General features: G+C 34.4%; 1 protein-coding gene across 6 annotated transcripts in view; it reads left to right on the forward strand.

Annotated features, from left to right (window-relative positions):
- Positions 1-24,011, forward strand: part of LOC150080831 (DNA (cytosine-5)-methyltransferase 3A-like) — a 945,959-nt gene that overhangs the window by 660,511 nt on the left and 261,437 nt on the right. For all 6 annotated transcript variants that reach the window (XR_016547435.1, XM_090382019.1, XM_090382022.1 and 3 more), the window contains one exon: positions 10,050-10,201. Coding sequence is in view for 5 of the 6 variants with exons in the window: in XM_090382019.1 (XP_090238145.1) it covers positions 10,050-10,201 (152 nt within the window). In the remaining variant the exon portion in view is untranslated. The remainder of the gene's footprint in view (positions 1-10,049; positions 10,202-24,011) is intronic.

Here is a 24,011-nt window from a genome sequence, read left to right on the forward strand (position 1 = left end):
ACCATCTAGACAGGAATGCAGTTATATAGCAGTCACAACATTGATTGTTAAGGAATGATGTTGTCTCACCAGTTTGATGATTAGCTACTGTGATGCAGTAACAGAAATTAGAAGAGAAAAACAGTAATCATGGTTTACTACCAAAACAAGATCTAGAATTAGACAGATGAACTGAGAAGCAGAAATTGAAGTTGAAGGTTAAGAAGATGAAAGAAGATATTTCTTGGCATTAAATTTGAATTTCTAATGTGTATTGAAATGGAAATGTGTTGCTTTCTGCAGTGTTTATAAACCTTGATCTCTTCCAAATAATGGAAAGTGTATTCTGTCTTTATCACCAACCGAAAGAGATTGACACAAATTGTGACACTTTAAACACTTTTAACTGATTATTCAAAATGAATCATAGTGACTCTTAATGGGAAAGGTTAAAAAATATCCTGTTTTATTTTTATGATATACTGGTGTCTGCAACTTTTATATTATAAAGTTTTTTATAATATAAAACATGGTTTATATATATATATATATGCGAGGTGGAATTAATAGATCTGATATAAAGTGTGAAGATGGAAGCGTAGATTACACAAAATGCCATAACTAATAGAAGTATAGCAGAAATTGGAGATATTCTAGCCATGAAAAAGAGAGAAAGAATGTGAATATCCTATATGTTATATATATTATAATGAATTATGTAAAATTGTAGGCTGACTTGAAAAGTCAATTAGGGAGGAGAAAACTGTAAAACAAAAAATGATTAAATTAATATAAGAAGTAGTAGCCAGCATCAGATATGCAAGTCAAAAAAAGGGGGTAGAACAAATATGAAATTAAAATCTGATATTGATACATGATCAGGTATTTCATCAGGGACTACACCTGATCTTTTGTCAAGGACTGCGTTTCTGTACTTAGCATTAGCATTGGCATATGATGCAAGAAAGCAAGCTTATACAGCATCAGCCAAAAAAAACCAAAAAAAACTCCCATTTCACCCCTCCATTCGTTCCAAATGCCTGTCCAGCTCAGCCTTAAATTTATTAGACTATCAATATCCACAACAAAAGATAGAAGTGTGTTCCACCATCAACTATCCACTGGCTAAAGGCAAATTTTCACACATCTGTTCTATAACTGTCTTTCCTCAGTTTGAATCTCTGCCCCCTCAGGTTCTTAATCTGAGCAAGAGGAAGAATCCCATCAGCATTCAGCTTGTTCAAGGCTTTATACACCTCAATCAGATCACTTTGCAGGTGCCCACTCTCCAGGCACTGCAATTTGCAGAACTTAGGCCTTTCTTGGTAAGAGCACCCCTTGTTGCCAACCTTGTTGCCCTTCTTTGTACTCGTTCTAGCAACTCTACATCCTTCCTAAAATGAGGCCTCCAGACCTGTACACAGTACTCTAGGTGTGATCTGACCATTGCCTTGTATAATGGGATAATCACTTCCCTGTCCCTGCTAGCAAAATTCCTATATATCATTGACAAGACTCCATGACCCGCCCTGGCAGCCCATCTGCACTGCTCAGCGAACTTCATATTCGACTGCACAATTACCGCTAGGTCTTTTTCACTTTCCACATTCCCTGAATGTAGTACCACACAGTTGGTACGTTTCTCTTGGGTTATTGCTACCTATATGCAGTACTTTGCATTTGTCAGTGCTAAACTTTGTTAAACAATGTTCAACATTGGTATCATCATCAGTTGATCTCACTGTACAGAATTTAAAAACTATCTGAGACCCCTGTAGTCATCTTTACTTGTCCATACCTGTGGAAGAAAAGCAAATTTAAGAATAAAACTGAGTGAGATAAAAAAGGGTAAAGCAGTATAACTTTCACAAAATATGGACAAGGTAGTCCAAGTGCAGTGTATGTTTTATAACAAAATAAATTAAGGTGAGTTAAGAAGTAAAGTGGTAATAAAATAAAAATAAGTGTTTGCAGTGTAACTAAGATGCAAAAATAAGTGGTTATAAGCAAATGATGCAATTTGGAATAAATTTAAGGAGAATATATATATATATATCCATTTTATAATATTATTTCTAATCTGTAATATTATTTTGTAACAGATCTGATTAATGCCATCAAAAATGATTAAACATTATATCCGTCTGTATATTATTTGATTTAAGTTGTAATGTATAACATTGAATAGTTAAGTTGTAATGTATAGCATGGCTAGTAAAATAGCTACTCAAGAAAAACCAAAAACCTATACGGGTGCTAAACGTAGCCTGGAAAAAAATAACATAAAATAAGCAATACAAATGTACAATTAAAAATAAGCAATACAAATGTACAATTAAAAATAAGCAATACAAATGTACATTTAAAAGTTAATTATAGGCGATCAGATACATTGAAAGGGACTTTTTCAAGGGCTAACCCTTTCAATGTATCAACTATAATTAACGAGCTATCCGTTTCTGTAGTCATCGTCCAGCATAACTTGTCCGAATGATAGAGGGCCATAAATATAAAAGGCATATTTGTTGATACATTCCAATTTAGCAGTAAGCTAGCGAGATGACTGTGTATATATATATATATATATATATATATTAATAGTTATATTAGTGATAAAAGGAAAGCAAGAAATAAAGCAAAGCAAGAAAGTTAAAAGACAATAACTAATATTTATGGGTTAATGCAGTTGCAAGCAATCATGCAATACACCCACAATGTCTACAGAATATCAATAGAAAAAGTAAATCAATCCAATAATAAGAATACCATCAAGGACTTAAGAAAACGCAAAAAAAAAAAAAAAAAAAAAAATATTATTATTATTATCGCTTTTTACCGACAATCTAGATGACTTCAACTGGGGCCAACCACCCAGAATGAAGGCAAAAAACGACAAGAAGTTCTCTGTTTCTGTGATGATCAATATATGCTAAGTGATTTAAATCTAAACCAAATATAAACCAGTATAGGCCGAACATAAATCGAATATAAATAAATCGAATGAAGATAATTAATTAAGAAAAATTTTGAAATATTAGAATCAAAGGTAAGAAATATAAGTAAAATATAAATGTAAGCATATATTAATCATCGTTGACCCGACAGAGAACGTAATTTAAGGATTAAAATAAGATTAAATATATAATACATACTACATTTGACCGTATCTAGGACATAATGTAATAGTCGTCAAAATAATATGTGGTGCCCCCTATGTGATGGATACGGTAAAAATAAATAATTAAATTAAATTAACGCAAAGAGAAACATGCAGATAGTAAGAAGAAAAACTAAAGGAGTAGGAAAAATAGAACCTGAACTCCACAAAGGCGAAAAATAGTGGTATAGATAAGAAATAGTTTCTCCTACGTCCTCGGATTGCCCTAATAATTTCGGAGAAATAAAAATAAAGAGTGTAGGACAGCTTAAAGGCATTACAAGATATAAGTTGTGGCTCGGGTATGCCCGGGATTGCAAACCCGTTCCTATAGTAGGACCCTGAGCTGAATTTGCATGTTATCTCAGCGTGAATTTAAGTAAATTAAATGAATTTAACTATATGTATTAAAAAAAAAAAAAAAAAAAAAAATGATACACTGTAATTTGCAAGCCGGTGGGTACAAGTTTTCTACGCCGTAAGACACCAAGAATGCAAAGTGTATCCTATTTACATATATACATGGCACTAAATATAACGATTTTATTGAAAATTATATTGAAACGATAGGTTCAGAAAACAAATTTTTGAAATTAATTATGCTAATTGCTTTCCTGAAGTGATATTTCAGGTAAGCGATAGGGAAATTATTATTGATCAACCTGCCGTACAACGCTGTTAAGCCCGCTGAACAATTTTTATTACTATTGCAGATATAAGCAATCCTTAAACATTGCGATAAAATTATATTAGCATGCACTGATTTTGATACATTTGATTTCCAGTTTGTAAGGCTGACTACGTTAAAATTAAATGCATCTCTTTTATTATATACGTTTACGTCTATTTTATTATTATGTAATATTAATAAAAAATATTAATAAAAAAAAAATAATAATAAAAAAAAAAAAAAAAAAAAAATAATAATATTCATCAAATACAAACTTTTGACTTTAACAGTCTATTTACGAGCATTAACCTTAATAACTTAGAAGTCGTCCTCCAGAAACTATATTTAGAAAATAAAAATGCTATAAAGGTTGATTTAACCTATTGGAATTCTCTAATAAAATTATGCATCTTTAATAACTATGTATATGACGGAACATCGTTATATTTACAAGTCAATGGCACCCCTATGGGAAGTCCAGCATCAAGCATAATCGCAAACCTTTATCTGTATTATACAGAAAGAGAATTTCAAGATAACCTACTTATATACAGATACGTAGATGATATATGTGTTTTTAATTGTCCACATTTTGTCCAGGATTACAGTGGATTATATCCAGGGGAGCTTGTGTTGGAAAAAACTAATAGTTCCGATACTATAGCAAATTACTTGGATCTTCATATAGAAATATTACATAATAATAAAATAGACGTAAACGTATATAATAAAAGAGATGCATTTAATTTTAACGTAGTCAGCCTTACAAACTGGAAATCAAATGTATCAAAATCAGTGCATGCTAATATAATTTTATCGCAATGTTTAAGGATTGCTTATATCTGCAATAGTAATAAAAATTGTTCAGCGGGCTTAACAGCGTTGTACGGCAGGTTGATCAATAATAATTTCCCTATCGCTTACCTGAAATATCACTTCAGGAAAGCAATTAGCATAATTAATTTCAAAAATTTGTTTTCTGAACCTATCGTTTCAATATAATTTTCAATAAAATCGTTATATTTAGTGCCATGTATATATGTAAATAGGATACACTTTGCATTCTTGGTGTCTTACGGCGTAGAAAACTTGTACCCACCGGCTTGCAAATTACAGTGTATCATTTTTTTTTTTTTTTTTTTTTTTTTTTTTTTTTTTTTTAATACATATAGTTAAATTCATTTAATTTACTTAAATTCACGCTGAGATAACATGCAAATTCAGCTCAGGGTCCTACTATAGGAACGGGTTTGCAATCCCGGGCATACCCGAGCCACAACTTATATCTTGTAATGCCTTTAAGCTGTCCTACACTCTTTATTTTTATTTCTCCGAAATTATTAGGGCAATCCGAGGACGTAGGAGAAACTATTTCTTATCTATACCACTATTTTTCGCCTTTGTGGAGTTCAGGTTCTATTTTTCCTACTCCTTTAGTTTTTCTTCTTACTATCTGCATGTTTCTCTTTGCGTTAATTTAATTTAATTATTTATTTTTACCGTATCCATCACATAGGGGGCACCACATATTATTTTGACGACTATTACATTATGTCCTAGATACGGTCAAATGTAGTATGTATTATATATTTAATCTTATTTTAATCCTTAAATTACGTTCTCTGTCGGGTCAACGATGATTAATATATGCTTACATTTATATTTTACTTATATTTCTTACCTTTGATTCTAATATTTCAAAATTTTTCTTAATTAATTATCTTCATTCGATTTATTTATATTCGATTTATGTTCGGCCTATACTGGTTTATATTTGGTTTAGATTTAAATCACTTAGCATATATTGATCATCACAGAAACAGAGAACTTCTTGTCGTTTTTTGCCTTCATTCTGGGTGGTTGGCCCCAGTTGAAGTCATCTAGATTGTCGGTAAAAAGCGATAATAATAATAATAATTTTTTTTTTTTTTTTTTTTGCGTTTTCTTAAGTCCTTGATGGTATTCTTATTATTGGATTGATTTACTTTTTCTATTGATATTCTGTAGACATTGTGGGTGTATTGCATGATTGCTTGCAACTGCATTAACCCATAAATATTAGTTATTGTCTTTTAACTTTCTTGCTTTGCTTTATTTCTTGCTTTCCTTTTATCACTAATATAACTATTAATATATACAAAAGCTTTGCTTAGGTTAAGTATACACTACCTATGATTGCTTTTTCTATTATATTTCTTTTTTCTTTTTTCTTAACTGCATTGATTGAACTTTCTTAATTTTACCTTCATGGATTTATGATTGCGCATCTTGATTTTATTTTATATTTTATATTAACTTTGCTTTTATTTTATTTTATATTAACTTTGCGCTTATTATGTCACTCAAATATAATAATAATAATATACTACATCGGCAGAGTAGGATAAAAGTGACCGAGGATACTATTGTTGCCCTGGATAGTAATCCTAACCATGTTAATACATTTACACATACGCAAATATCACACACTTTACAGAGCAGTTTAGCATATAATGCTTCTGGCACTAATATCCGATCTCTTAAATTTCAACCTTGTAATAACAAATTATGTCTTACTTGCCCCTATATGCATCCAAATCATGCTACAATGAATACGAATTCACATATATTCTGTAAAATGAATAATGTTATATATATGATCACTTGTCGTACATGCAATGTTAAATATATTGGTCAAACTAGCAATAAACTAAATATCAGAATGAACCTTCATCGTTCCGATATTAAAACTTATAATAACAAATCCAGTAAGAAAACAGGTAATCTGGAACATGATATTGAATTCAGACATTTCCAAAAACATACTTTTGGTAATATTTTCATTTCAATACTTAACGTAATTAACAACGCAAATGAAAGATTATTGCAAGAAGAAATTAGCATGTTACAATATAAAACACTATATCCATACGGTCTAAATAATAAATTTAATCAAAAATATATGACGAATAATTTAAAAGATATTTGTGTTTATAATATGTTTCAAATTGCCAAACTTCGTAAAGATAATCGCAATAGGAAATATAGTAAATCCAACACGTATAAAAGCAACCGAGAACATCTAGGAGACTTTATAGATTTATTCAAAATGTGGGATACGGATCCTATAAATATTAGCAAAATTCACAACACACTTTTCAGTATTAAACTTAGTGTACTCAAAGCACTATATAGAAAAACTAATGATTACGTCTTTGCATCCTCCCACCTTATGCACATTATATTGGATATTTTTAAATTCAGAATTAATATTTTGAATGTTAGCAAGCAGCCTGAAAACTCTGTCCTCATCTTATACTTTCAAAATAAAATGATGGATGATTTAGATATACATAAAACTATTAATTTACGTAATGACTTGCTGCCTATTAATAACTTACATATTAATATCAGATTTAGATATTCTAAACCATTTGGTCTTAAAGCGTGTAACTATAAAACAATAGCTACAAACCTTCACAATATTAACATCGGACAGGATACATGTGTTTGTCACAAACCTTCATTTCATAGATACGTGGATCCTAACCATAATCACATTATAACCGGCAATTTAGATATAATCCCATATCCCGAACTTAGAGATATTTTATCACTGGGTTTTAAATTTCGACCTAATCCACCTATTAATAAATCTAATTTTAAAAAATTGTTATATCTAGATTTACTAAAATACTGCATAAGATCAGCATACAAACATAATATACCGGTTGAAGCTTATCACATGTGGTTATTTACAATGCTTAATATCATATCTAATAAATATAATCAATTGAAATTCGTACAGGATAATCTATATAATACCAAATTAATAAATAGGCAGCTCAAAGATATACATGAACATTTTATAATAACTCCCGTTGACAAAGCTGCTTGCAATTATGCAATCATATGTAAATCATATTATATAGATATTATAAAAAATGAACTACAGTCTAGCCGTACATATAAACAGATAACATCTTCTTCTAATATAATAATCAAAAAATTAATTGCATTGCATAAAAAATTAAAGTTAAAGTATAATAACCTAAAATACCCATTTATATATTGCATACCCAAATTTCACAAAACACCAATTGCTTTTAGATTCATAACATCATGTAGAGATAGTTATGCGAAATTTCCCGGAAAAACGTTAGAAAAGTTACTTAAAAGTATATTAAATAACTTAAATAAAACTATTATAATAAATAATAACTTACCTATTATAAATGCTCTAAAAAATAATAATATTCATCAAATACAAACTTTTGACTTTAACAGTCTATTTACGAGCATTAACCTTAATAACTTAGAAGTCGTCCTCCAGAAACTATATTTAGAAAATAAAAATGCTATAAAGGTTGATTTAACCTATTGGAATTCTCTAATAAAATTATGCATCTTTAATAACCATGTATATGACGGAACATCGTTATATTTGCAAGTCAATGGCACCCCTATGGGAAGTCCAGCATCAAGCATAATCGCAAACCTTTATCTGTATTATACAGAAAGAGAATTTCAAGATAACCTACTTATATACAGATACGTAGATGATATATGTGTTTTTAATTGTCCACATTTTGTCCAGGATTACAGTGGATTATATCCAGGGGAGCTTGTGTTGGAAAAAACTAATAGTTCCGATACTATAGCAAATTACTTGGATCTTCATATAGAAATATTACATAATAATAAAATAGACGTAAACGTATATAATAAAAGAGATGCATTTAATTTTAACGTAGTCAGCCTTACAAACTGGAAATCAAATGTATCAAAATCAGTGCATGCTAATATAATTTTATCGCAATGTTTAAGGATTGCTTATATCTGCAATAGTAATAAAAATTGTTCAGCGGGCTTAACAGCGTTGTACGGCAGGTTGATCAATAATAATTTCCCTATCGCTTACCTGAAATATCACTTCAGGAAAGCAATTAGCATAATTAATTTCAAAAATTTGTTTTCTGAACCTATCGTTTCAATATAATTTTCAATAAAATCGTTATATTTAGTGCCATGTATATATGTAAATAGGATACACTTTGCATTCTTGGTGTCTTACGGCGTAGAAAACTTGTACCCACCGGCTTGCAAATTACAGTGTATCATTTTTTTTTTTTTTTTTTTTTTTTTTTTAATACATATAGTTAAATTCATTTAATTTACTTAAATTCACGCTGAGATAACATGCAAATTCAGCTCAGGGTCCTACTATAGGAACGGGTTTGCAATCCCGGGCATACCCGAGCCACAACTTATATCTTGTAATGCCTTTAAGCTGTCCTACACTCTTTATTTTTATTTCTCCGAAATTATTAGGGCAATCCGAGGACGTAGGAGAAACTATTTCTTATCTATACCACTATTTTTCGCCTTTGTGGAGTTCAGGTTCTATTTTTCCTACTCCTTTAGTTTTTCTTCTTACTATCTGCATGTTTCTCTTTGCGTTAATTTAATTTAATTATTTATTTTTACCGTATCCATCACATAGGGGGCACCACATATTATTTTGACGACTATTACATTATGTCCTAGATACGGTCAAATGTAGTATGTATTATATATTTAATCTTATTTTAATCCTTAAATTACGTTCTCTGTCGGGTCAACGATGATTAATATATGCTTACATTTATATTTTACTTATATTTCTTACCTTTGATTCTAATATTTCAAAATTTTTCTTAATTAATTATCTTCATTCGATTTATTTATATTCGATTTATGTTCGGCCTATACTGGTTTATATTTGGTTTAGATTTAAATCACTTAGCATATATTGATCATCACAGAAACAGAGAACTTCTTGTCGTTTTTTGCCTTCATTCTGGGTGGTTGGCCCCAGTTGAAGTCATCTAGATTGTCGGTAAAAAGCGATAATAATAATAATAATTTTTTTTTTTTTTTTTTTTTTTGCGTTTTCTTAAGTCCTTGATGGTATTCTTATTATTGGATTGATTTACTTTTTCTATTGATATTCTATATATATATATATATATATATATAAAATTTTATATACAAATTCCGCCTCGCATATATAAACTTTTGTATCCTTTGCTGCTGCTCAGGTAGAAAGGTTTGCTCAAGTTTGTCATATCATCTTTATTTTTATCTCTCCATTATCACTTCACTTTTTAACCCATTATTATACTTATTTCATATATATATATATATATATATATATATATATATATATATATATATATATATTATTTTATGGTGTATACTTTTCTATGGCAATTTCTATTTTAGATCCTACAGGAACGGGTAAGCTATTCTTTGATTTTTTTCGAGTTCTGAAAGCTGTTCAACTAGCCAATAAAGGACGGCATGTATTCTGGCTATATGAGAATGTGGCATCGATGCCCCAAGAGTACAAATTCACCATAACACGCTTCCTTCAGGTTGGTATAATTTACATTTTTGAAATTGTTTTCTTTTGAATGGGAGAAAAAAAAACTAATAATAAAAAAAATAATACCTCGATGAGTGCTGAAAATACACAATTTGTACTTTCACGATAACATTGCATGATTAGATATCATTTAAATTGGACCAGTACATAAAAAGATGGAAATGGAAATGGATGGAAATGGAAAAAGATGGAAAGAAAAACAAAAAAACACCACACTTCCAATTTCATCCATCCATTCACTCCAAAAGTTTGTCCAGTTCTTCCTTGAATTAAAACAACAGATTATTATTATTATTATTATTATTATTATTAGCCATATGGTGCAAGGAAGCCTGAGGCTTATGCTGCACCAGCCAAAAAAAAAAAGAAATTCTGAATTACCCTGAGAGAGAGAGAGAGAGAGAGAGAGAGAGAGAGAGAGAGAGAGAGAGAGAGAGAGAGAGAGAGAAGTAGAAGGGAATCATCAAGAAAAAGAAGAACAGTGATATCCAGCTCAGGACCCTGGGTGTGCCAAGCCTATGTTCACCAGATGTGAGCCCCTGAGGTTATGGAAGTCTGTTCCAGCAATCAACTACCTGCTGTCTAAAGGCAAACTTCCACACATCATCTGTTCTACTACTGTCTTTCCTCAATTTGACCCAGGTGCAAAACTTTTTAACTAAGCCACATTTTAAAGTAACTTTGTATTGCCATTGTGGGCAAGTTATTTAAAAAAGAGAAGTTGATTGTTTGTTCATATAAGTTTGATCACCAAAATACCATATTAACCTTAACGAGGTGCAAAAAATTTCTAATAAACTGGTGTGACCAGTAGATGAGAAGGAGGGGACCAATTATTAGAAGGAATGGGCAAAAAGAATGGTTCTGTAAGGTAAAATAGATTAATTTTATCACTCTTTTGAACATTCTTTCTGATAATTTTTTCTTTCTGAAAAAAAAAAATAAAAATAATAAAATAAATTCGAAAATTGTAGATCTCTTAAAGTACCATTTATAACTGACACAATACACCACATAACTTCAATTGTTCCAATTTCAACATTGACAACCAAGGACGAAGACGTGCACTTCTACTTCCTTGCACATATTTTAATTTTGTTTTTAAATCCTAACTTATTCACGCTAACTTAAATTTAAAATTATCATCCAATTTATTCTAACATCAATGCAGATTATAAAAAGGTGAGTACCATAATAAATTAAATCAAGCTATGCTATTATATTGTGTCAGATAATAAAATAAAATAAAAATAAACCTTTGGGGTTTCTTAGACCTCACACTGGTACAGGGTAATATAGTATTTCTGAAATATTTAAGTTCATTATCACATATTCCGACAAAAGTAAGGCACGAATCTGTGTTTGAATGCCTTAAATCTAGAAGCATTTTTCTCTTCCTTAGATAAGTGTGTGGGTTAGCATGCAATTACATTGCAACTCATCTTGTCATTATTGAAAATTTGTGATGTGTATATTAACATCAGAGAAAGATTTTAGTGCTCTGAAAATGCAGCAGATACAGGTTTGTCTACACTAGGAGCTTTATCTATGAGCTTAATTGTGAAGCTTTTGTCAGTGTTGTAACTGGCCAAACCGTCTTCATCTGCTTTGAAGTTCTCTCTGAATCCAGGCTTGCTTTTTTGCTCTCAGTATTAGTATTGGCAAAATGATGCAAAGAAGCAAGCTTATGTAGCATAATTAAAGGGGGGGGGAAGGAAGGATAACTAATATCATTTTGCCTCATTTCATGTATAATTTCTTTCAAGTACTTGTTCAGTCACCTCTTTAAATTTAGATAAACGTAACCTCCACAACAAAAATTGCAAGTTTATTCCAAATGTCAGCCACTCTTTGACAAAAGGAAAATTTTCACATACCTATTCAACAATTATCCCCTTTCGATTTAAGTTTATGTCCTCCTTGTGTATGTCATGTAACTAAGATACAGATACTCTTGGTGTTTTTAAAGCCTTAAACACCATGATTAAGCACGCAGCAAATGCATAGTCTCCAAACTCAGCAAGTTACAGAACTGATGTCTGTCTGTCTGTTGATAACAGTGCCTCTTTGTGACTTAAAGCAATTTTGCTATTCTTTGCTGTACCATTTCCAAGAGGTCTACATTTTTCCTAAAATGGAAAAGCCTGTGTGTGCAGTATTCAGGATTGCCTGAACCTGAGTGATTAATTACTTTATATCATCCCTTGATGTTATATTTTAAATTCAGGAAGCCATTCTTGAGGTTATTGTGAGTGAAAAATGGTATGGTAATATTTGAAATGTAGCACATAGCATATATGTGCAATGCACCCAACAGGCTTGGAAGTATTCATGCAGGCTAATGTGCCAGTAGCTTGCTTGCTAACTATATAGTCAGGTTATGCTGCATCTTAAGAGAATTAACTGTGAACTTGCCATTTAGATTTTCACCAAAGAATACATGAATATGCATTTTGTGTATGGATTTTGTAGCGATAATATCAGCAATATTTCCACAATTAAGAACCAGAGATTGAAAAATGTTTATTGATGTTTACCAAGTTTTGTGAGAAAATAGTTAATTGCTGAGTGTCTTCAAGAGCTGAATTTCCAGTCCTCAGAATTGAAAGGATTGAAGTCCTCAGAATTGAACTTCCTCAATGGTTACAGAACTATGGGCATTTGAAATGTAGCAAGTAACACGTATGTACAATATACCTAGAAGATATAGAAGTATTCATGCAGACTCATGTACCACTAGTATGTAAACTAGCAAACTATACAGTCAGGTCATGCTGTGTAGTAAGAGAATTGACTGTGAATGTGCTATTTATATTTTAAACTGAAGAAAATATGAGTATACATTTTGTGAAGAATTTCAGATTGAAGATATTTATTGATGTTCACCAATTTTTGTTTGAAAGTGGTTCATTGCCAACTGTGTCTTCAAAAGCTGTTCTTCTGATACAGTGGGATGTGAATGATGGAGAAAGCATTACTTGATATTACACAGCACAGCCCCAAGTTAACATATGAAGAATTTCTGCTCATTTCAACATTCTTTGCATGAGAATCTACAGAGCATTAAACATTGATGGATTGTACCATATCCAGCAAATTCAACATCTTAAACCTTCAGAGATGGGTGGTGGTTGGAATTTACCATTGGTTCGTTTCACATCCCTGTTTGCATTGCTACATTTTGTTCATCAATGAGGTTCTCTTCCTGTTACTTTAAATTTGCGTGGTTCTGAATTTAACCTTAAATTAAGGATCATGTGAAAATTCAAATCAAATCATTAAAATCAAATAAAAAACAACAAGCAAGCATGTCTACACTATCTTTTTGTGTCATTGCTCCATCTTGATATTGGCCTTCCATGTCTGTTCATGTGATCTATTCAGTGAATGACCCCAGGGTTTGCCACCCCTCCTGAGGTCATTCACTTGTTTTCTTAATCCATTTTTTATGTCATCCTTATTACATTGTCTGTTCCTTTTCATTTATTTTCTTTGATCTTGTCTAAGATGTCTGTGATTTGTCTTTTAATATAGCTTGGTATTCCTAGCATAACTCTTTCCATCTTCTTCTGTTTTATTAGTAGTTCTCCTACTTACTTTTTGTAAAGTCCAAGTTTCACTAGTGTACATTTATGTTGGTAGTTCTTACTAGTTACATATCTTTCTGTTTAAACAAATTGGAAGTTCCTCTTTTAGAAAAAAATTTAATGAAAAACTTAAGTTTTTTTTTTTTTTTTTTTTTTTTTATTAGATATTCCCATGTTGTACAGAGTAACTTTGGAGATATTGAATTGCTTTGCGTGACCTTTTTTTTTTTTTTTAATTTTTATTTCTTTTTAGTTTTCTTGCATCTGATAATTGCTGTTATATTTTTTATAAATATTTCATAGTACACTGGAGTATCTTATAAATTCCGATTAACACATTTTTGAAGAGACAAGATACAAAGAGCAGGCAGATGTGTGGAAATTGGCCTTCAGACAGCTGGTGATTCATTGTTTGAACAACTCCCATCTGGTGTTCTGGAGGTGGGTAGTTGAAACAAATTCAAAGAAGAACCAGACAAACTGTTAGAAGGGAGTGGAGGTGATGTGGGAAGTTTTGAGGTTTTTTTTTTCCCCTCTTCCCCACTGATTCCAGTAAGCTTGCTTTTTTTTTTTTTTTTTTTTTGTGTCATAGTAGTAGTAGTGGCATGTGATGCAAGAAAGCAAATGTATGAGCTTATGCAGCATCAGCCAAAAAAAAAAAAAAAAATCACACCATTCCCTCCGGATGCCTGTCCAGTTGCTCCTTAAATTTATTCAAGCTATCAACTTCCACGACAGATGGAAGTTTGTTCCACCTGCTGGCTAAAGGCAAATTTCCGCACATCTATTCTACATCTGTCTTTTCTTAATTTGAATTTATGCCCCCTTAGGTTCGTAATCTGAACAAGTGGAAGGATCTCATCAGAATTCAGCGTGCTCAATCCATTCAAGGCCTTATATACCTCAATCAGATCACTGCGCAGGTGCCTAGTCTCCAGCCACTGCAATTTGCAGAACTTAAGCCTCTCTTGGTAAGAGGATCCCTTCATTCCCCTTACCAATCTTGTTGCCCTTCTCTGTACCCGCTCAAGTAAATCTACATCGTTCCTAAAATGAGGTCTCCAGACCTGTACGCAGTACTCAAGGCGTGGCCTGACCATTGCCTTATATAGAGGGATAATCACCTCCTTTTCCCTGCTAGCAAAATTCCTATATATCATTGACAAAACCCCATGACCTGCCCTGGCAGCCTGTCTGCATTGCTCAGAGAACTTCATATCTGACTGCACAATTACTCCCAGGTCTTTTTCATTTTCTACCACCTTAAGTGTAGTACCACACAGTTGGTACGTTTCTCTGGGGTTATTTCTACCCATATGCAGTACTTTGCATTTGTCAAGGTTAAACTTCAGTTGCCACTTCTTAGCCCATCTGCCCAAATTATCTAGATCCTGTTGCAGTAGCAGACTGCCATTACTGTCATTAACAACCCTGCCAACCTTTGTATCATCTGCAAACTTCGACATTAAGCCTGATATACCTTCATCAATATCATTGATAAATATACAAAACAACAGTGGACCTAACACCGAACCCTGTGGGACTCCACTAATAACATTAGTCCAAGAAGAGCAGCACCCATTGATTACCACCCTCTGTCTTCTTGCACTTAACCATCCTTTTATCCATTGTAGCAACTTACCCTTAATACCATTCTGCTCCAATTAGTACAATAGTCTTCCATGCGCAACAGTGTCAAAAGCTTTCCTAAAATCCAAATATATGATATCAAAATTGTTTTTTGCATCCAGTTCCTTTGTAACCACATCATAATATCCTATCAAATTTGTCAGACAAGACTTTCCCTTAACAAACCCATGCTGTGTCTGAATTATTGCTGCAGTCTTGTCTAGATGATCCTGCAATGCATCTTTAACCAGCGACTCCATTATTTTACCCAGAACAGAAGTTAAACTAACTGGTCTGTAATTACTCGTGTCACCCTTCGATCCCCCTTTGTGAATTGGGGATACATTTGCAGATCTCCAGTCCGTGGGAACCTCCCCTGAGTCCAAGGATGCTCTCATAATTATGGCTAAGGGTTTGCTTAGTTGCCTTGCCGCCTCCTTTAATATAACTGGATAGATCCCATCCACCCCAGATGCTTTTCTTACGTTTAACTTCAACAATTTCTCTTCCACTTTGCTCTCAATTATTACAAGATCATTAATCACCCTGCTACAATTTGATAACCTTCTGCCATTTTCAAACCTTAATAATTCCTCACGTGTGAATGTAGATGCAAAATACTCATTCAATTTGTTTGCTATCTGAGCAGGATCATCAACAGTCAAACCATCGATGTCAAGTGGACCAATCAGATTCATTCTCTTCCTTTTAGAGTTTATATAAGTAAAGAAATCCTTGCTGTTTTTCTTAGCATCTTTTGCCAAGGATTTCTCGTAATCTGCCTTCGCCTGCCGAACCTCCTTTGTGACCTGATTACAGATTAACTTATATCTGCCATAGGCTTCTGAGTCGCTTAATAATTTATATGCATCCCATGCATTTTTCTTCTCTGTTACGAGTCTCATTAGTTCATTTGACAGCCATTTAGGCCTAAACCTTGAACAATATTTCTTAATAGGTATGAAACTTTTAGTGGCTTCCACGATTAATTCCTTGAATGCTTCCCACTTAGAATTTACTGTTGGTAACATCGTCAGTTGATCCCACTGTACAGAATTTAAAAACTGTCGGAGACCACTGTACTCGCCTTTATGGAAGCAAAAACCCTTTCCTTTACCCCTGATGGTAATTAAATCTTTAAGTAAATCCCACGTCAGTACACTGTGATCACTGCCACCTAGTGGTTCTTTAATCTGCAAATTCCTGATACATGAATGATCACTGCTGATAACCAGATCAAGAGTATTACTTTCTCTGGTTGCCTCTCGAACATGCTGCTGCAGAAAACAATCATCCAATAAATCCACAAAAGTCTGACTAGTGTGTGAGTGCCCAACCCACAAGTTCCAATACTAATCATAATAGTAACTAATCTTTAAAAATTATAGGACTACCTTTTACTGGTTGTTTAATCCTTCCTTAAATCCTACATTTCTTATGAATCCTTAATGTGGAAGGTATTAAAATAGTGATGATGCGATGGTGAAGACTTGTCACTATTTTAATTAATATTTACCTTTAAAATTTTCTTTGTAGTTTTTAATTGTGAGTTCAAATGATTTTCATTCTTTCCGAATTAATTTAGTTTTCTTTTATATTTATATTCCTGATTTATTAATATTATGTAAAAACATCTAAAATGGCAAATTAAAGTTTAATTAGAATAATTATGAAACAAAATTAGAAATCTAACTTTTGCGTGCTCATTTCAGGGATTGGCGGGAGTCATCAATGAACAAATAAATACATGGGCTGTGTTAAGGTAACTAAGAGTAAGAACAGGTGGATGTATACTTGCAAGTACACCAATGCTAGGAGTATAGTAAATAAATTTGATGAATTTGAATTGCTGGTCAAGACATCAAAGGTGAATAATTTTGAAATATCAGAGACATGATGTCATACAGATATAGTTGAGAAACACAAACTTTAAAGAAGTGCATCCAGTTGACATAGATGGATAGTGCAATGTTGAGTCAGTTTGGTGTGACATAAGAATGGGAAAGCAAAAATGAGACTAGGAGTGTGTTATAGGTTTAATGAGTACAATGAACGGAGGAATAGAGTGGGCCAGTAAATCAGAATGTCTTATAATGTGGGGGTTTTAACTTCCCAGATATTGACCGGAACTTGTGAGTAGGTCTCTCGCACACTAGCAAGACTGTGGATTTATTGGATGATTCTTTTCTGCAGCAGCACATTCGGTATGTAACCAGAGAGAGTAGTACCAGAGAGTAGGTTATAAGCAGTGATTATTTGTTCATTAAAAATTTGCATTACTGAGGTAACTCTTTTTGATTTTCAATTAAGAATTTGCTGATAAAGGAACCACTAGATAGCAGTGATCACAGTGTACTAATATGAATTTACTTAAAGATATAACTACCATCAGGGGTAAAGGGAATGGTTTTTACTTTTGTAAAGGTGAACACAGTGGTCTCAGACAGTTTTTAAGTTCTATACAGTGGAACCAACTAATAATGTTACCAACAGCAAATTCTAAATGGGAAGCATTCAAGGAATTAATCTTGGAAGCTTCTAGGCTTTTCATACCGATTAAGAAATGCTGTTCAAGGTTTAGACTCAAATGGATGTCAGATGAACTAATAAGACTCATAGCAGAGAAGAAAAATACATGGGATGCATATAAATTATCAGGCGACACAGAAGCCTATGGTAGATATAAGCTAGTCAGTAATAAAGTCACAAAGGAGGTTAGACAAGTGAAGGCAGATTACGAGAAATTCTTGGCAAAAGATACAAAGAAAAATTGCGAAGAGTTCTTTACTTATGTAAACTCTAGAAGGAAAGGGATGAATCAGATTGATCCACTTAACATAGATGGTTTGACTATTGATGATCTTGCCCAGGCAGCTAATAAACTGAATGAGTATTTGCATCTACATTCACACATGAGGAATTCTGTAGTTAAGTGTTGGACAGAAGCTTATTAATTTTGTAAGATGATTTCGTAAGAACTGAGAGCAAAGTGGACGAGAAATTGTTGGAGTTAAACATAAGAAAGGCACTTGGGGTGGATGGGACCTATCCAGTTATATTAAAGGAGGTGGCAAAGGAAATAAACAAACCCTTAGCCATAGTTATGACAATATCCTTGGACTCAGAGTAAGTCCTCACAGACTGGACATGTGTAAATGTATCCCCAATTCATAAAGGGGGATCAAAGGGTGACACAAGTAATTACAGACCTGTTAGTCTAACTTCTGTTTGTGTGGAAAATAACTGAGTCACTGGTTAAAGAAGCATTACAGGATTGTTGGGCAGCTGGGTTGAGAAGTGGCAACTGAAGTTTAACATGGACAAATGCAAAGTACTGCATATGGGTAGAAGTACCCCCAGAGAAATGTACCAACTGTGTGGCGCTATATTTAGATTGGTAGTAAATGAAAAGGATTTGGGAGTAATTGTGCAGCCAGATATGAAGTTTTCTGAACAGTGCAGACAGGCTGCAAGAGCAGCTCATGGGGTATTGTCAGTGATATACAGGAATTTTGTTAGCAGGGAAAAGGAGGTGATTGTCCCTTTGTATAAGGCAATGGTCAGGCAATGCTTTGAGTACTGTGTACAGGTCTGGAGGCCTCATTTTAGGAAGGAAGTAGAGTTGTTAGAATGAGTACAACAGAGAAGGACAACAGGCGCCGACCGGGCTAGCCGAGTGGGTAAAGTACCTGCCCGGCAACCCAAAGGTCGCGGGTTCGATTCCCGCCTCGGGCTTGGATCAAAGTACTCTAAAAACCTTGGGAGGTGCAATATGGCCACAGAAGCCGATGCGCCAACAACTATCAAAAAAAAAAAAAAAAGACAACAGGATTGGTGAGGGAATGAAGGGGTCTTCTTACCAAGAAAGGCTTAAGTTCTGCAAATTGCAGTGGCTGGAGACTAAGCACCTGTGAGGTGATCTGATTGAGGTGTATAAGGCCTTGAATGGGTTGAGCAGGATCAATTCTGATGGGATTCTTTCTCTTGCTCAGATTACGAACCTGAGGGAGCATAAATTCATATTGAGGAAAGACAGTTGTAGAAAGATATGTGGAAATTTGCCTTTAGCCAGTGGATAGTTGATTGCTGGAACAAACTTCTATCTGTTGTTATGGAAGTTGATAGCTTAAATAAATTCCAGGAAGAACTGGACAAACTTTTAGAGGTAATGGATGTGTGAAATGGTTTTTTTTTTTTTTTTTTGGCTGATGCTACATAAGCTTGCTTTCTTGCATTACATACCTCTACTAGTACTACTACCTTCAACCATCCAATCAAACACTTTTCAGTTTGATCGGATGGTTGAACATCCAATCAAACTGAATCTGATATTGAACATCTCAGATTCACTTCTTTGGAAATGAAGCAAATATAGAAGGACCTTTAATGTATTGAATACATATTGGCCCATACAGAAGCATATAATTTAACATCTCTAACGATATTTTGCATGTAAATGAACTGTGGACCGACACAATTTTTCCTCAGTAGCCCGTGTGCCATTAAACCCAATACCAGCAACAACAGCAGTGTATGCATTAAAAAATAATTTCCTAAAAGTTAATTTCCCCCCACCCCCACATCTTGGCTATTGCTGCTTAATGCTCTTCGGAGTGCAGAACCTATACATTCTACATAATTGCAATATTTTATTACCCATTCCACATGTTAGCCATACTTTCGTTTGCCCAGTAAAATTTCATAGAAAGCCCTTTCAAGGCTTCTGCCCCATCTTTACATTGAAGCAGGTCCACTTGTCTCACTGTACTGAAATTGTAATTATTCACCCTCCTGAACCCTAAATTTAAAAAATGGTAATATAGTAATTGTCTGGCTAAGCTTTATATTCCTGTTATATAGCTTAATTTTGCATTTCTACAACAGTTAAAGCAGTAATGCTTATATATACGAGGACTGTCCCGAAAATATGCAGACTGAGAGCATTGCTCTGAGTGCGAGTCACTTGGGAGGTTGATATGGATCTCCTTTTCGAAATAGCATCTTCACATTCTGTACATGTTTTACAGCAGTTCACTAGCTTCTGAAACACATGCTGCAGCCCATTTTCTGAAAGGCATTGGAGTATAGCAGATGTGGCAGATTTAACTTCTTTATTTGTGTTAAATTTTTTTCCTCTCAACTCTTTTTTGAGGCTCGGGAAAGCCCTGAAATTGCATGGTGCGAGGTCTAGGCTGTATGGAGGGGTGGTCTAGTGGTTGACCACCAATTTTCACTAAAGCTTACATTGCTGGTTGTGTGACACGTGGCCTAGCGTTATCTTGAAGAAGAAACTGTTCTTGATTAAGCAGTTCTGGTCTTTTTTTGCAAATTGCTCCTTTGAGGTGAATTCACAATGTTAGCATAATATTCTCCATTTACAGTGTATTTCTCAGGAACCCAGTGCTGCAGTATTATTCTGCAGGCATCAAAAAACAAAATCAACATCAATTTTTTTGATGAACCAAAAATTTGAAATTTTTTTGGAGGGGGTGAATCGTGGTGTTTCCATATGCTTGACTGCTGTTTGGACTTGGGATCAAAATGTTTAATCCAGGACTCATCACACGTGATTATTTTATTCAAAGAGTCGGGCTGTTCTTCCACCTTGTCAATAAAGGCTTGGCAAAGTTCAGTGCAGAGTTCTTTTTTTTTTCCGTGGTAAGATCGCATAGTACCCATCTTGCCCAAACACGTGAGATGTTTAGGTGCATCTTTACAATTTCATGACATCTTGCTACACCAACATTCAACTGAACTGCCAGATCACAAATCAATAAACGTCTATTTTCTTTCAATAACATTTCAGCTTCCTCAATGTTTTCATCGTTCACTGAGGTTGACGGATGCATGTGTCTTTGTTCATCTCATATGCTTTCTTTTACTCGTCCTTAAAATGCTTCCACCATTTAAATATGGCCCTTCTGCCCAAGGCTTCTTCACCATATGCTTCTTGAATCATCTCAAACATATTCTGACCACTTTTGCCTAACTTTACACAAAATTCGATTACAATTCTTTGTCTAATAATTAACAAAATATCTTTCTCATCCCACATCATAAAACACACTTCACATAAACTGTTATAGTGAACACAAAAATGGATACTGCTTGATACACTTGCACAAACTAACTGAGACAAGGTGGAGGAACATTCCTAGACCACAAACTCATCACTCGTTTCCATAGCAACAAAGCAGTGTTGCCAGTCCGCGTGTTTTCAGAACAGCCCTTGTATAGAAAAAAAAAGACATGCACACAGTCAACGATCATTGAATTATAACCATCCCATCTGTAATGGACTGTGCTACATAGTTTGTAGTATAAAATCTAATACATTAGAGCAGTGATAATTTGTGTCTAGTTATGCTATGCTCATCAAAGTGATAAAGTAGCAACTATGGGATGTAGTAAAGATATCATGGAGTTTTAAAAGAGCATAATTGTGGGAGCTCGTGTGTTGGGTGCTTCCATATCAGAAATGGCACTTCTTGTCAGTTGCTCATGGCCTACTGTGGTTAAGGTGTACAAAGAATGGTGTTGAATGGGTTAATTCACCTCCTGCTAAGAGAACTGTAAAATATTGCACAAGGTGGATGTTCGTGTTGAGCAAAAGGTGCAGTGCATTGCATGGGATAAACAGCAGGTCACTGTGCAACGGTTGACATCACAATACAATATGGGAAATGCAAGAACAATATTCCAATTGAAGATGCGCCACACACTCAGATCGGGTTCCACAGCAGACGACCCTCTCCCCGCTGCTGATCATTGTTGACGGTTAATGCTGTGGTGTCAACAGCACACTGGTTGGACACTGGAGCACTCGAAATTAGTGTGCTGTTCAGATAAGCCCAAAAGCTGGTGCAACTTACCATTGGATGCTTTAATGTGTAGTGCAAGCAACATAGGGTCCATGGACCCATCATGCATGGTTCCCACTATCCAGACAGGTAATATGAGGCATGTTTTGGTGACAAAGACTAGTACTCCTAGTGTGTGTGGAACAGTGTTTCAGTGGTGAGGCCTACTGGCAACTCTAGGAAACCATGCACACCCTACCATGTTACATCCCCCCCAGATATAAATGGGATCCTCTGAAACAATAATGGACCATGTCATCAGGCCCGCACTGTGCACAAGCACTTCGAAGAACAATTTGGCCTCCAAATTGGCCTGACCTCAATCCAGTTGAACACCTATGGAATGATTTGGAATGGGAAGTGAGGCATAATAACATGCAGCTGTTATCTATTCTGACACTGTGGAAAGTCTTGCAGGTGCATGTAGATCCCTATGGATGTTTTCAGACATTTGGGGTAGTCAATGCTTAAGTGAATTAGGTAGATGGTTGTAATTCAGCGATCACGGTGTGTGTGTGTGTACATATACATCGATGTGTCAAAACATTATGACCAGCGAGTCATTATGTAAATCGAAACAATTGCAGGTGAACTACGGCATATGTGAGGGTTGGGACACAGTATAAAAAATACCTAATACTGAGCTCTGTTAATCAGTGTTATGGCCGCTACACACCTTCAGGTAAACCTGTCAGTTATGCCTGTGCAGGCATGCCTGTACAGGTCTACTGGAGCACGTAGATGATAAAACATCCTTGCTGACCAAGTACACCCCTTCCATAGCAATGGTCTTACCTCTGGTGGTGCCACATTTCAGCAGGATAATGCGCCATGCCACACTGCCCGTATTGTTTGAGACTGGTATGCTGAACATGAGGAAGACTTCCAGGTATTGCCCTGACCTCCAAATTCCCCAGACATCAATCCCATCGAGCATCTGTGGTTTGTGTTGGAACAGCAACTCCAATCTGCTAGTTACATGTTGGCACCAGATACCAAAAGACACATTTAGAAATCTTGTAGCATCCATGCCTCGCTAAGTACAAGCTGTTTTGGTGCGCACGCGCGGGTGCATGCGTGCGTGCGCGTGTGTGTGTGTGTGTGTGTGCGTGCCTAAAAAATGGTATTTTAATGAACAAAAGGGAAAATAATAATATTAGCACAAGCAAAGTGAAAAGGCGCCTCCGTAGCCAGGTGGGAAGGAGCAGCAGTGCGTAGCACACGCTTCTTGATTAGACCGGGGTTCGAGCCCGTCACCACCAAATACGGAGGATGTGGAAAGGTCAGGGAATGACCACCGCATATCCCGGAGCAATATGGCCTTAGTTGCTAATGCTCCTAAAAAAAAAAAAAAACCAAACCAGCAAAGTGAAAACTTAACATTGAATTAAACAATCTGTTCAAAACTGAAATGTATTACGTATGAATTCATCACTTATTCACAATATGAACCTATTCACATAATATATGAATAAGATTATATTCGGACCTTGCCGTTCTAGATGTAGCTGTAAGGTAATTAAAAGTGGATTAAGGAGACTGCTAGAAGACATACTATCTGTTCAATTAAACTATTGAACACATAAAAATATTTATAAAAAATATGTATAATACAGTCCATTCCGGTTATTTGGGACACATCGGGACTAGTGCATTTTGGCCCGATTAACCTGCTGCCCCAGTTATCCGAAGTTTCACGTAAATAGTTAAAAATACAGTGTAC

Source organism: Mastigoproctus giganteus, chromosome 9 (assembly GCF_048544385.1).
Source record: "Mastigoproctus giganteus isolate SK-2022 chromosome 9, ASM4854438v1, whole genome shotgun sequence".
Classification (NCBI taxonomy): domain Eukaryota; kingdom Metazoa; phylum Arthropoda; class Arachnida; order Uropygi; family Thelyphonidae; genus Mastigoproctus; species Mastigoproctus giganteus.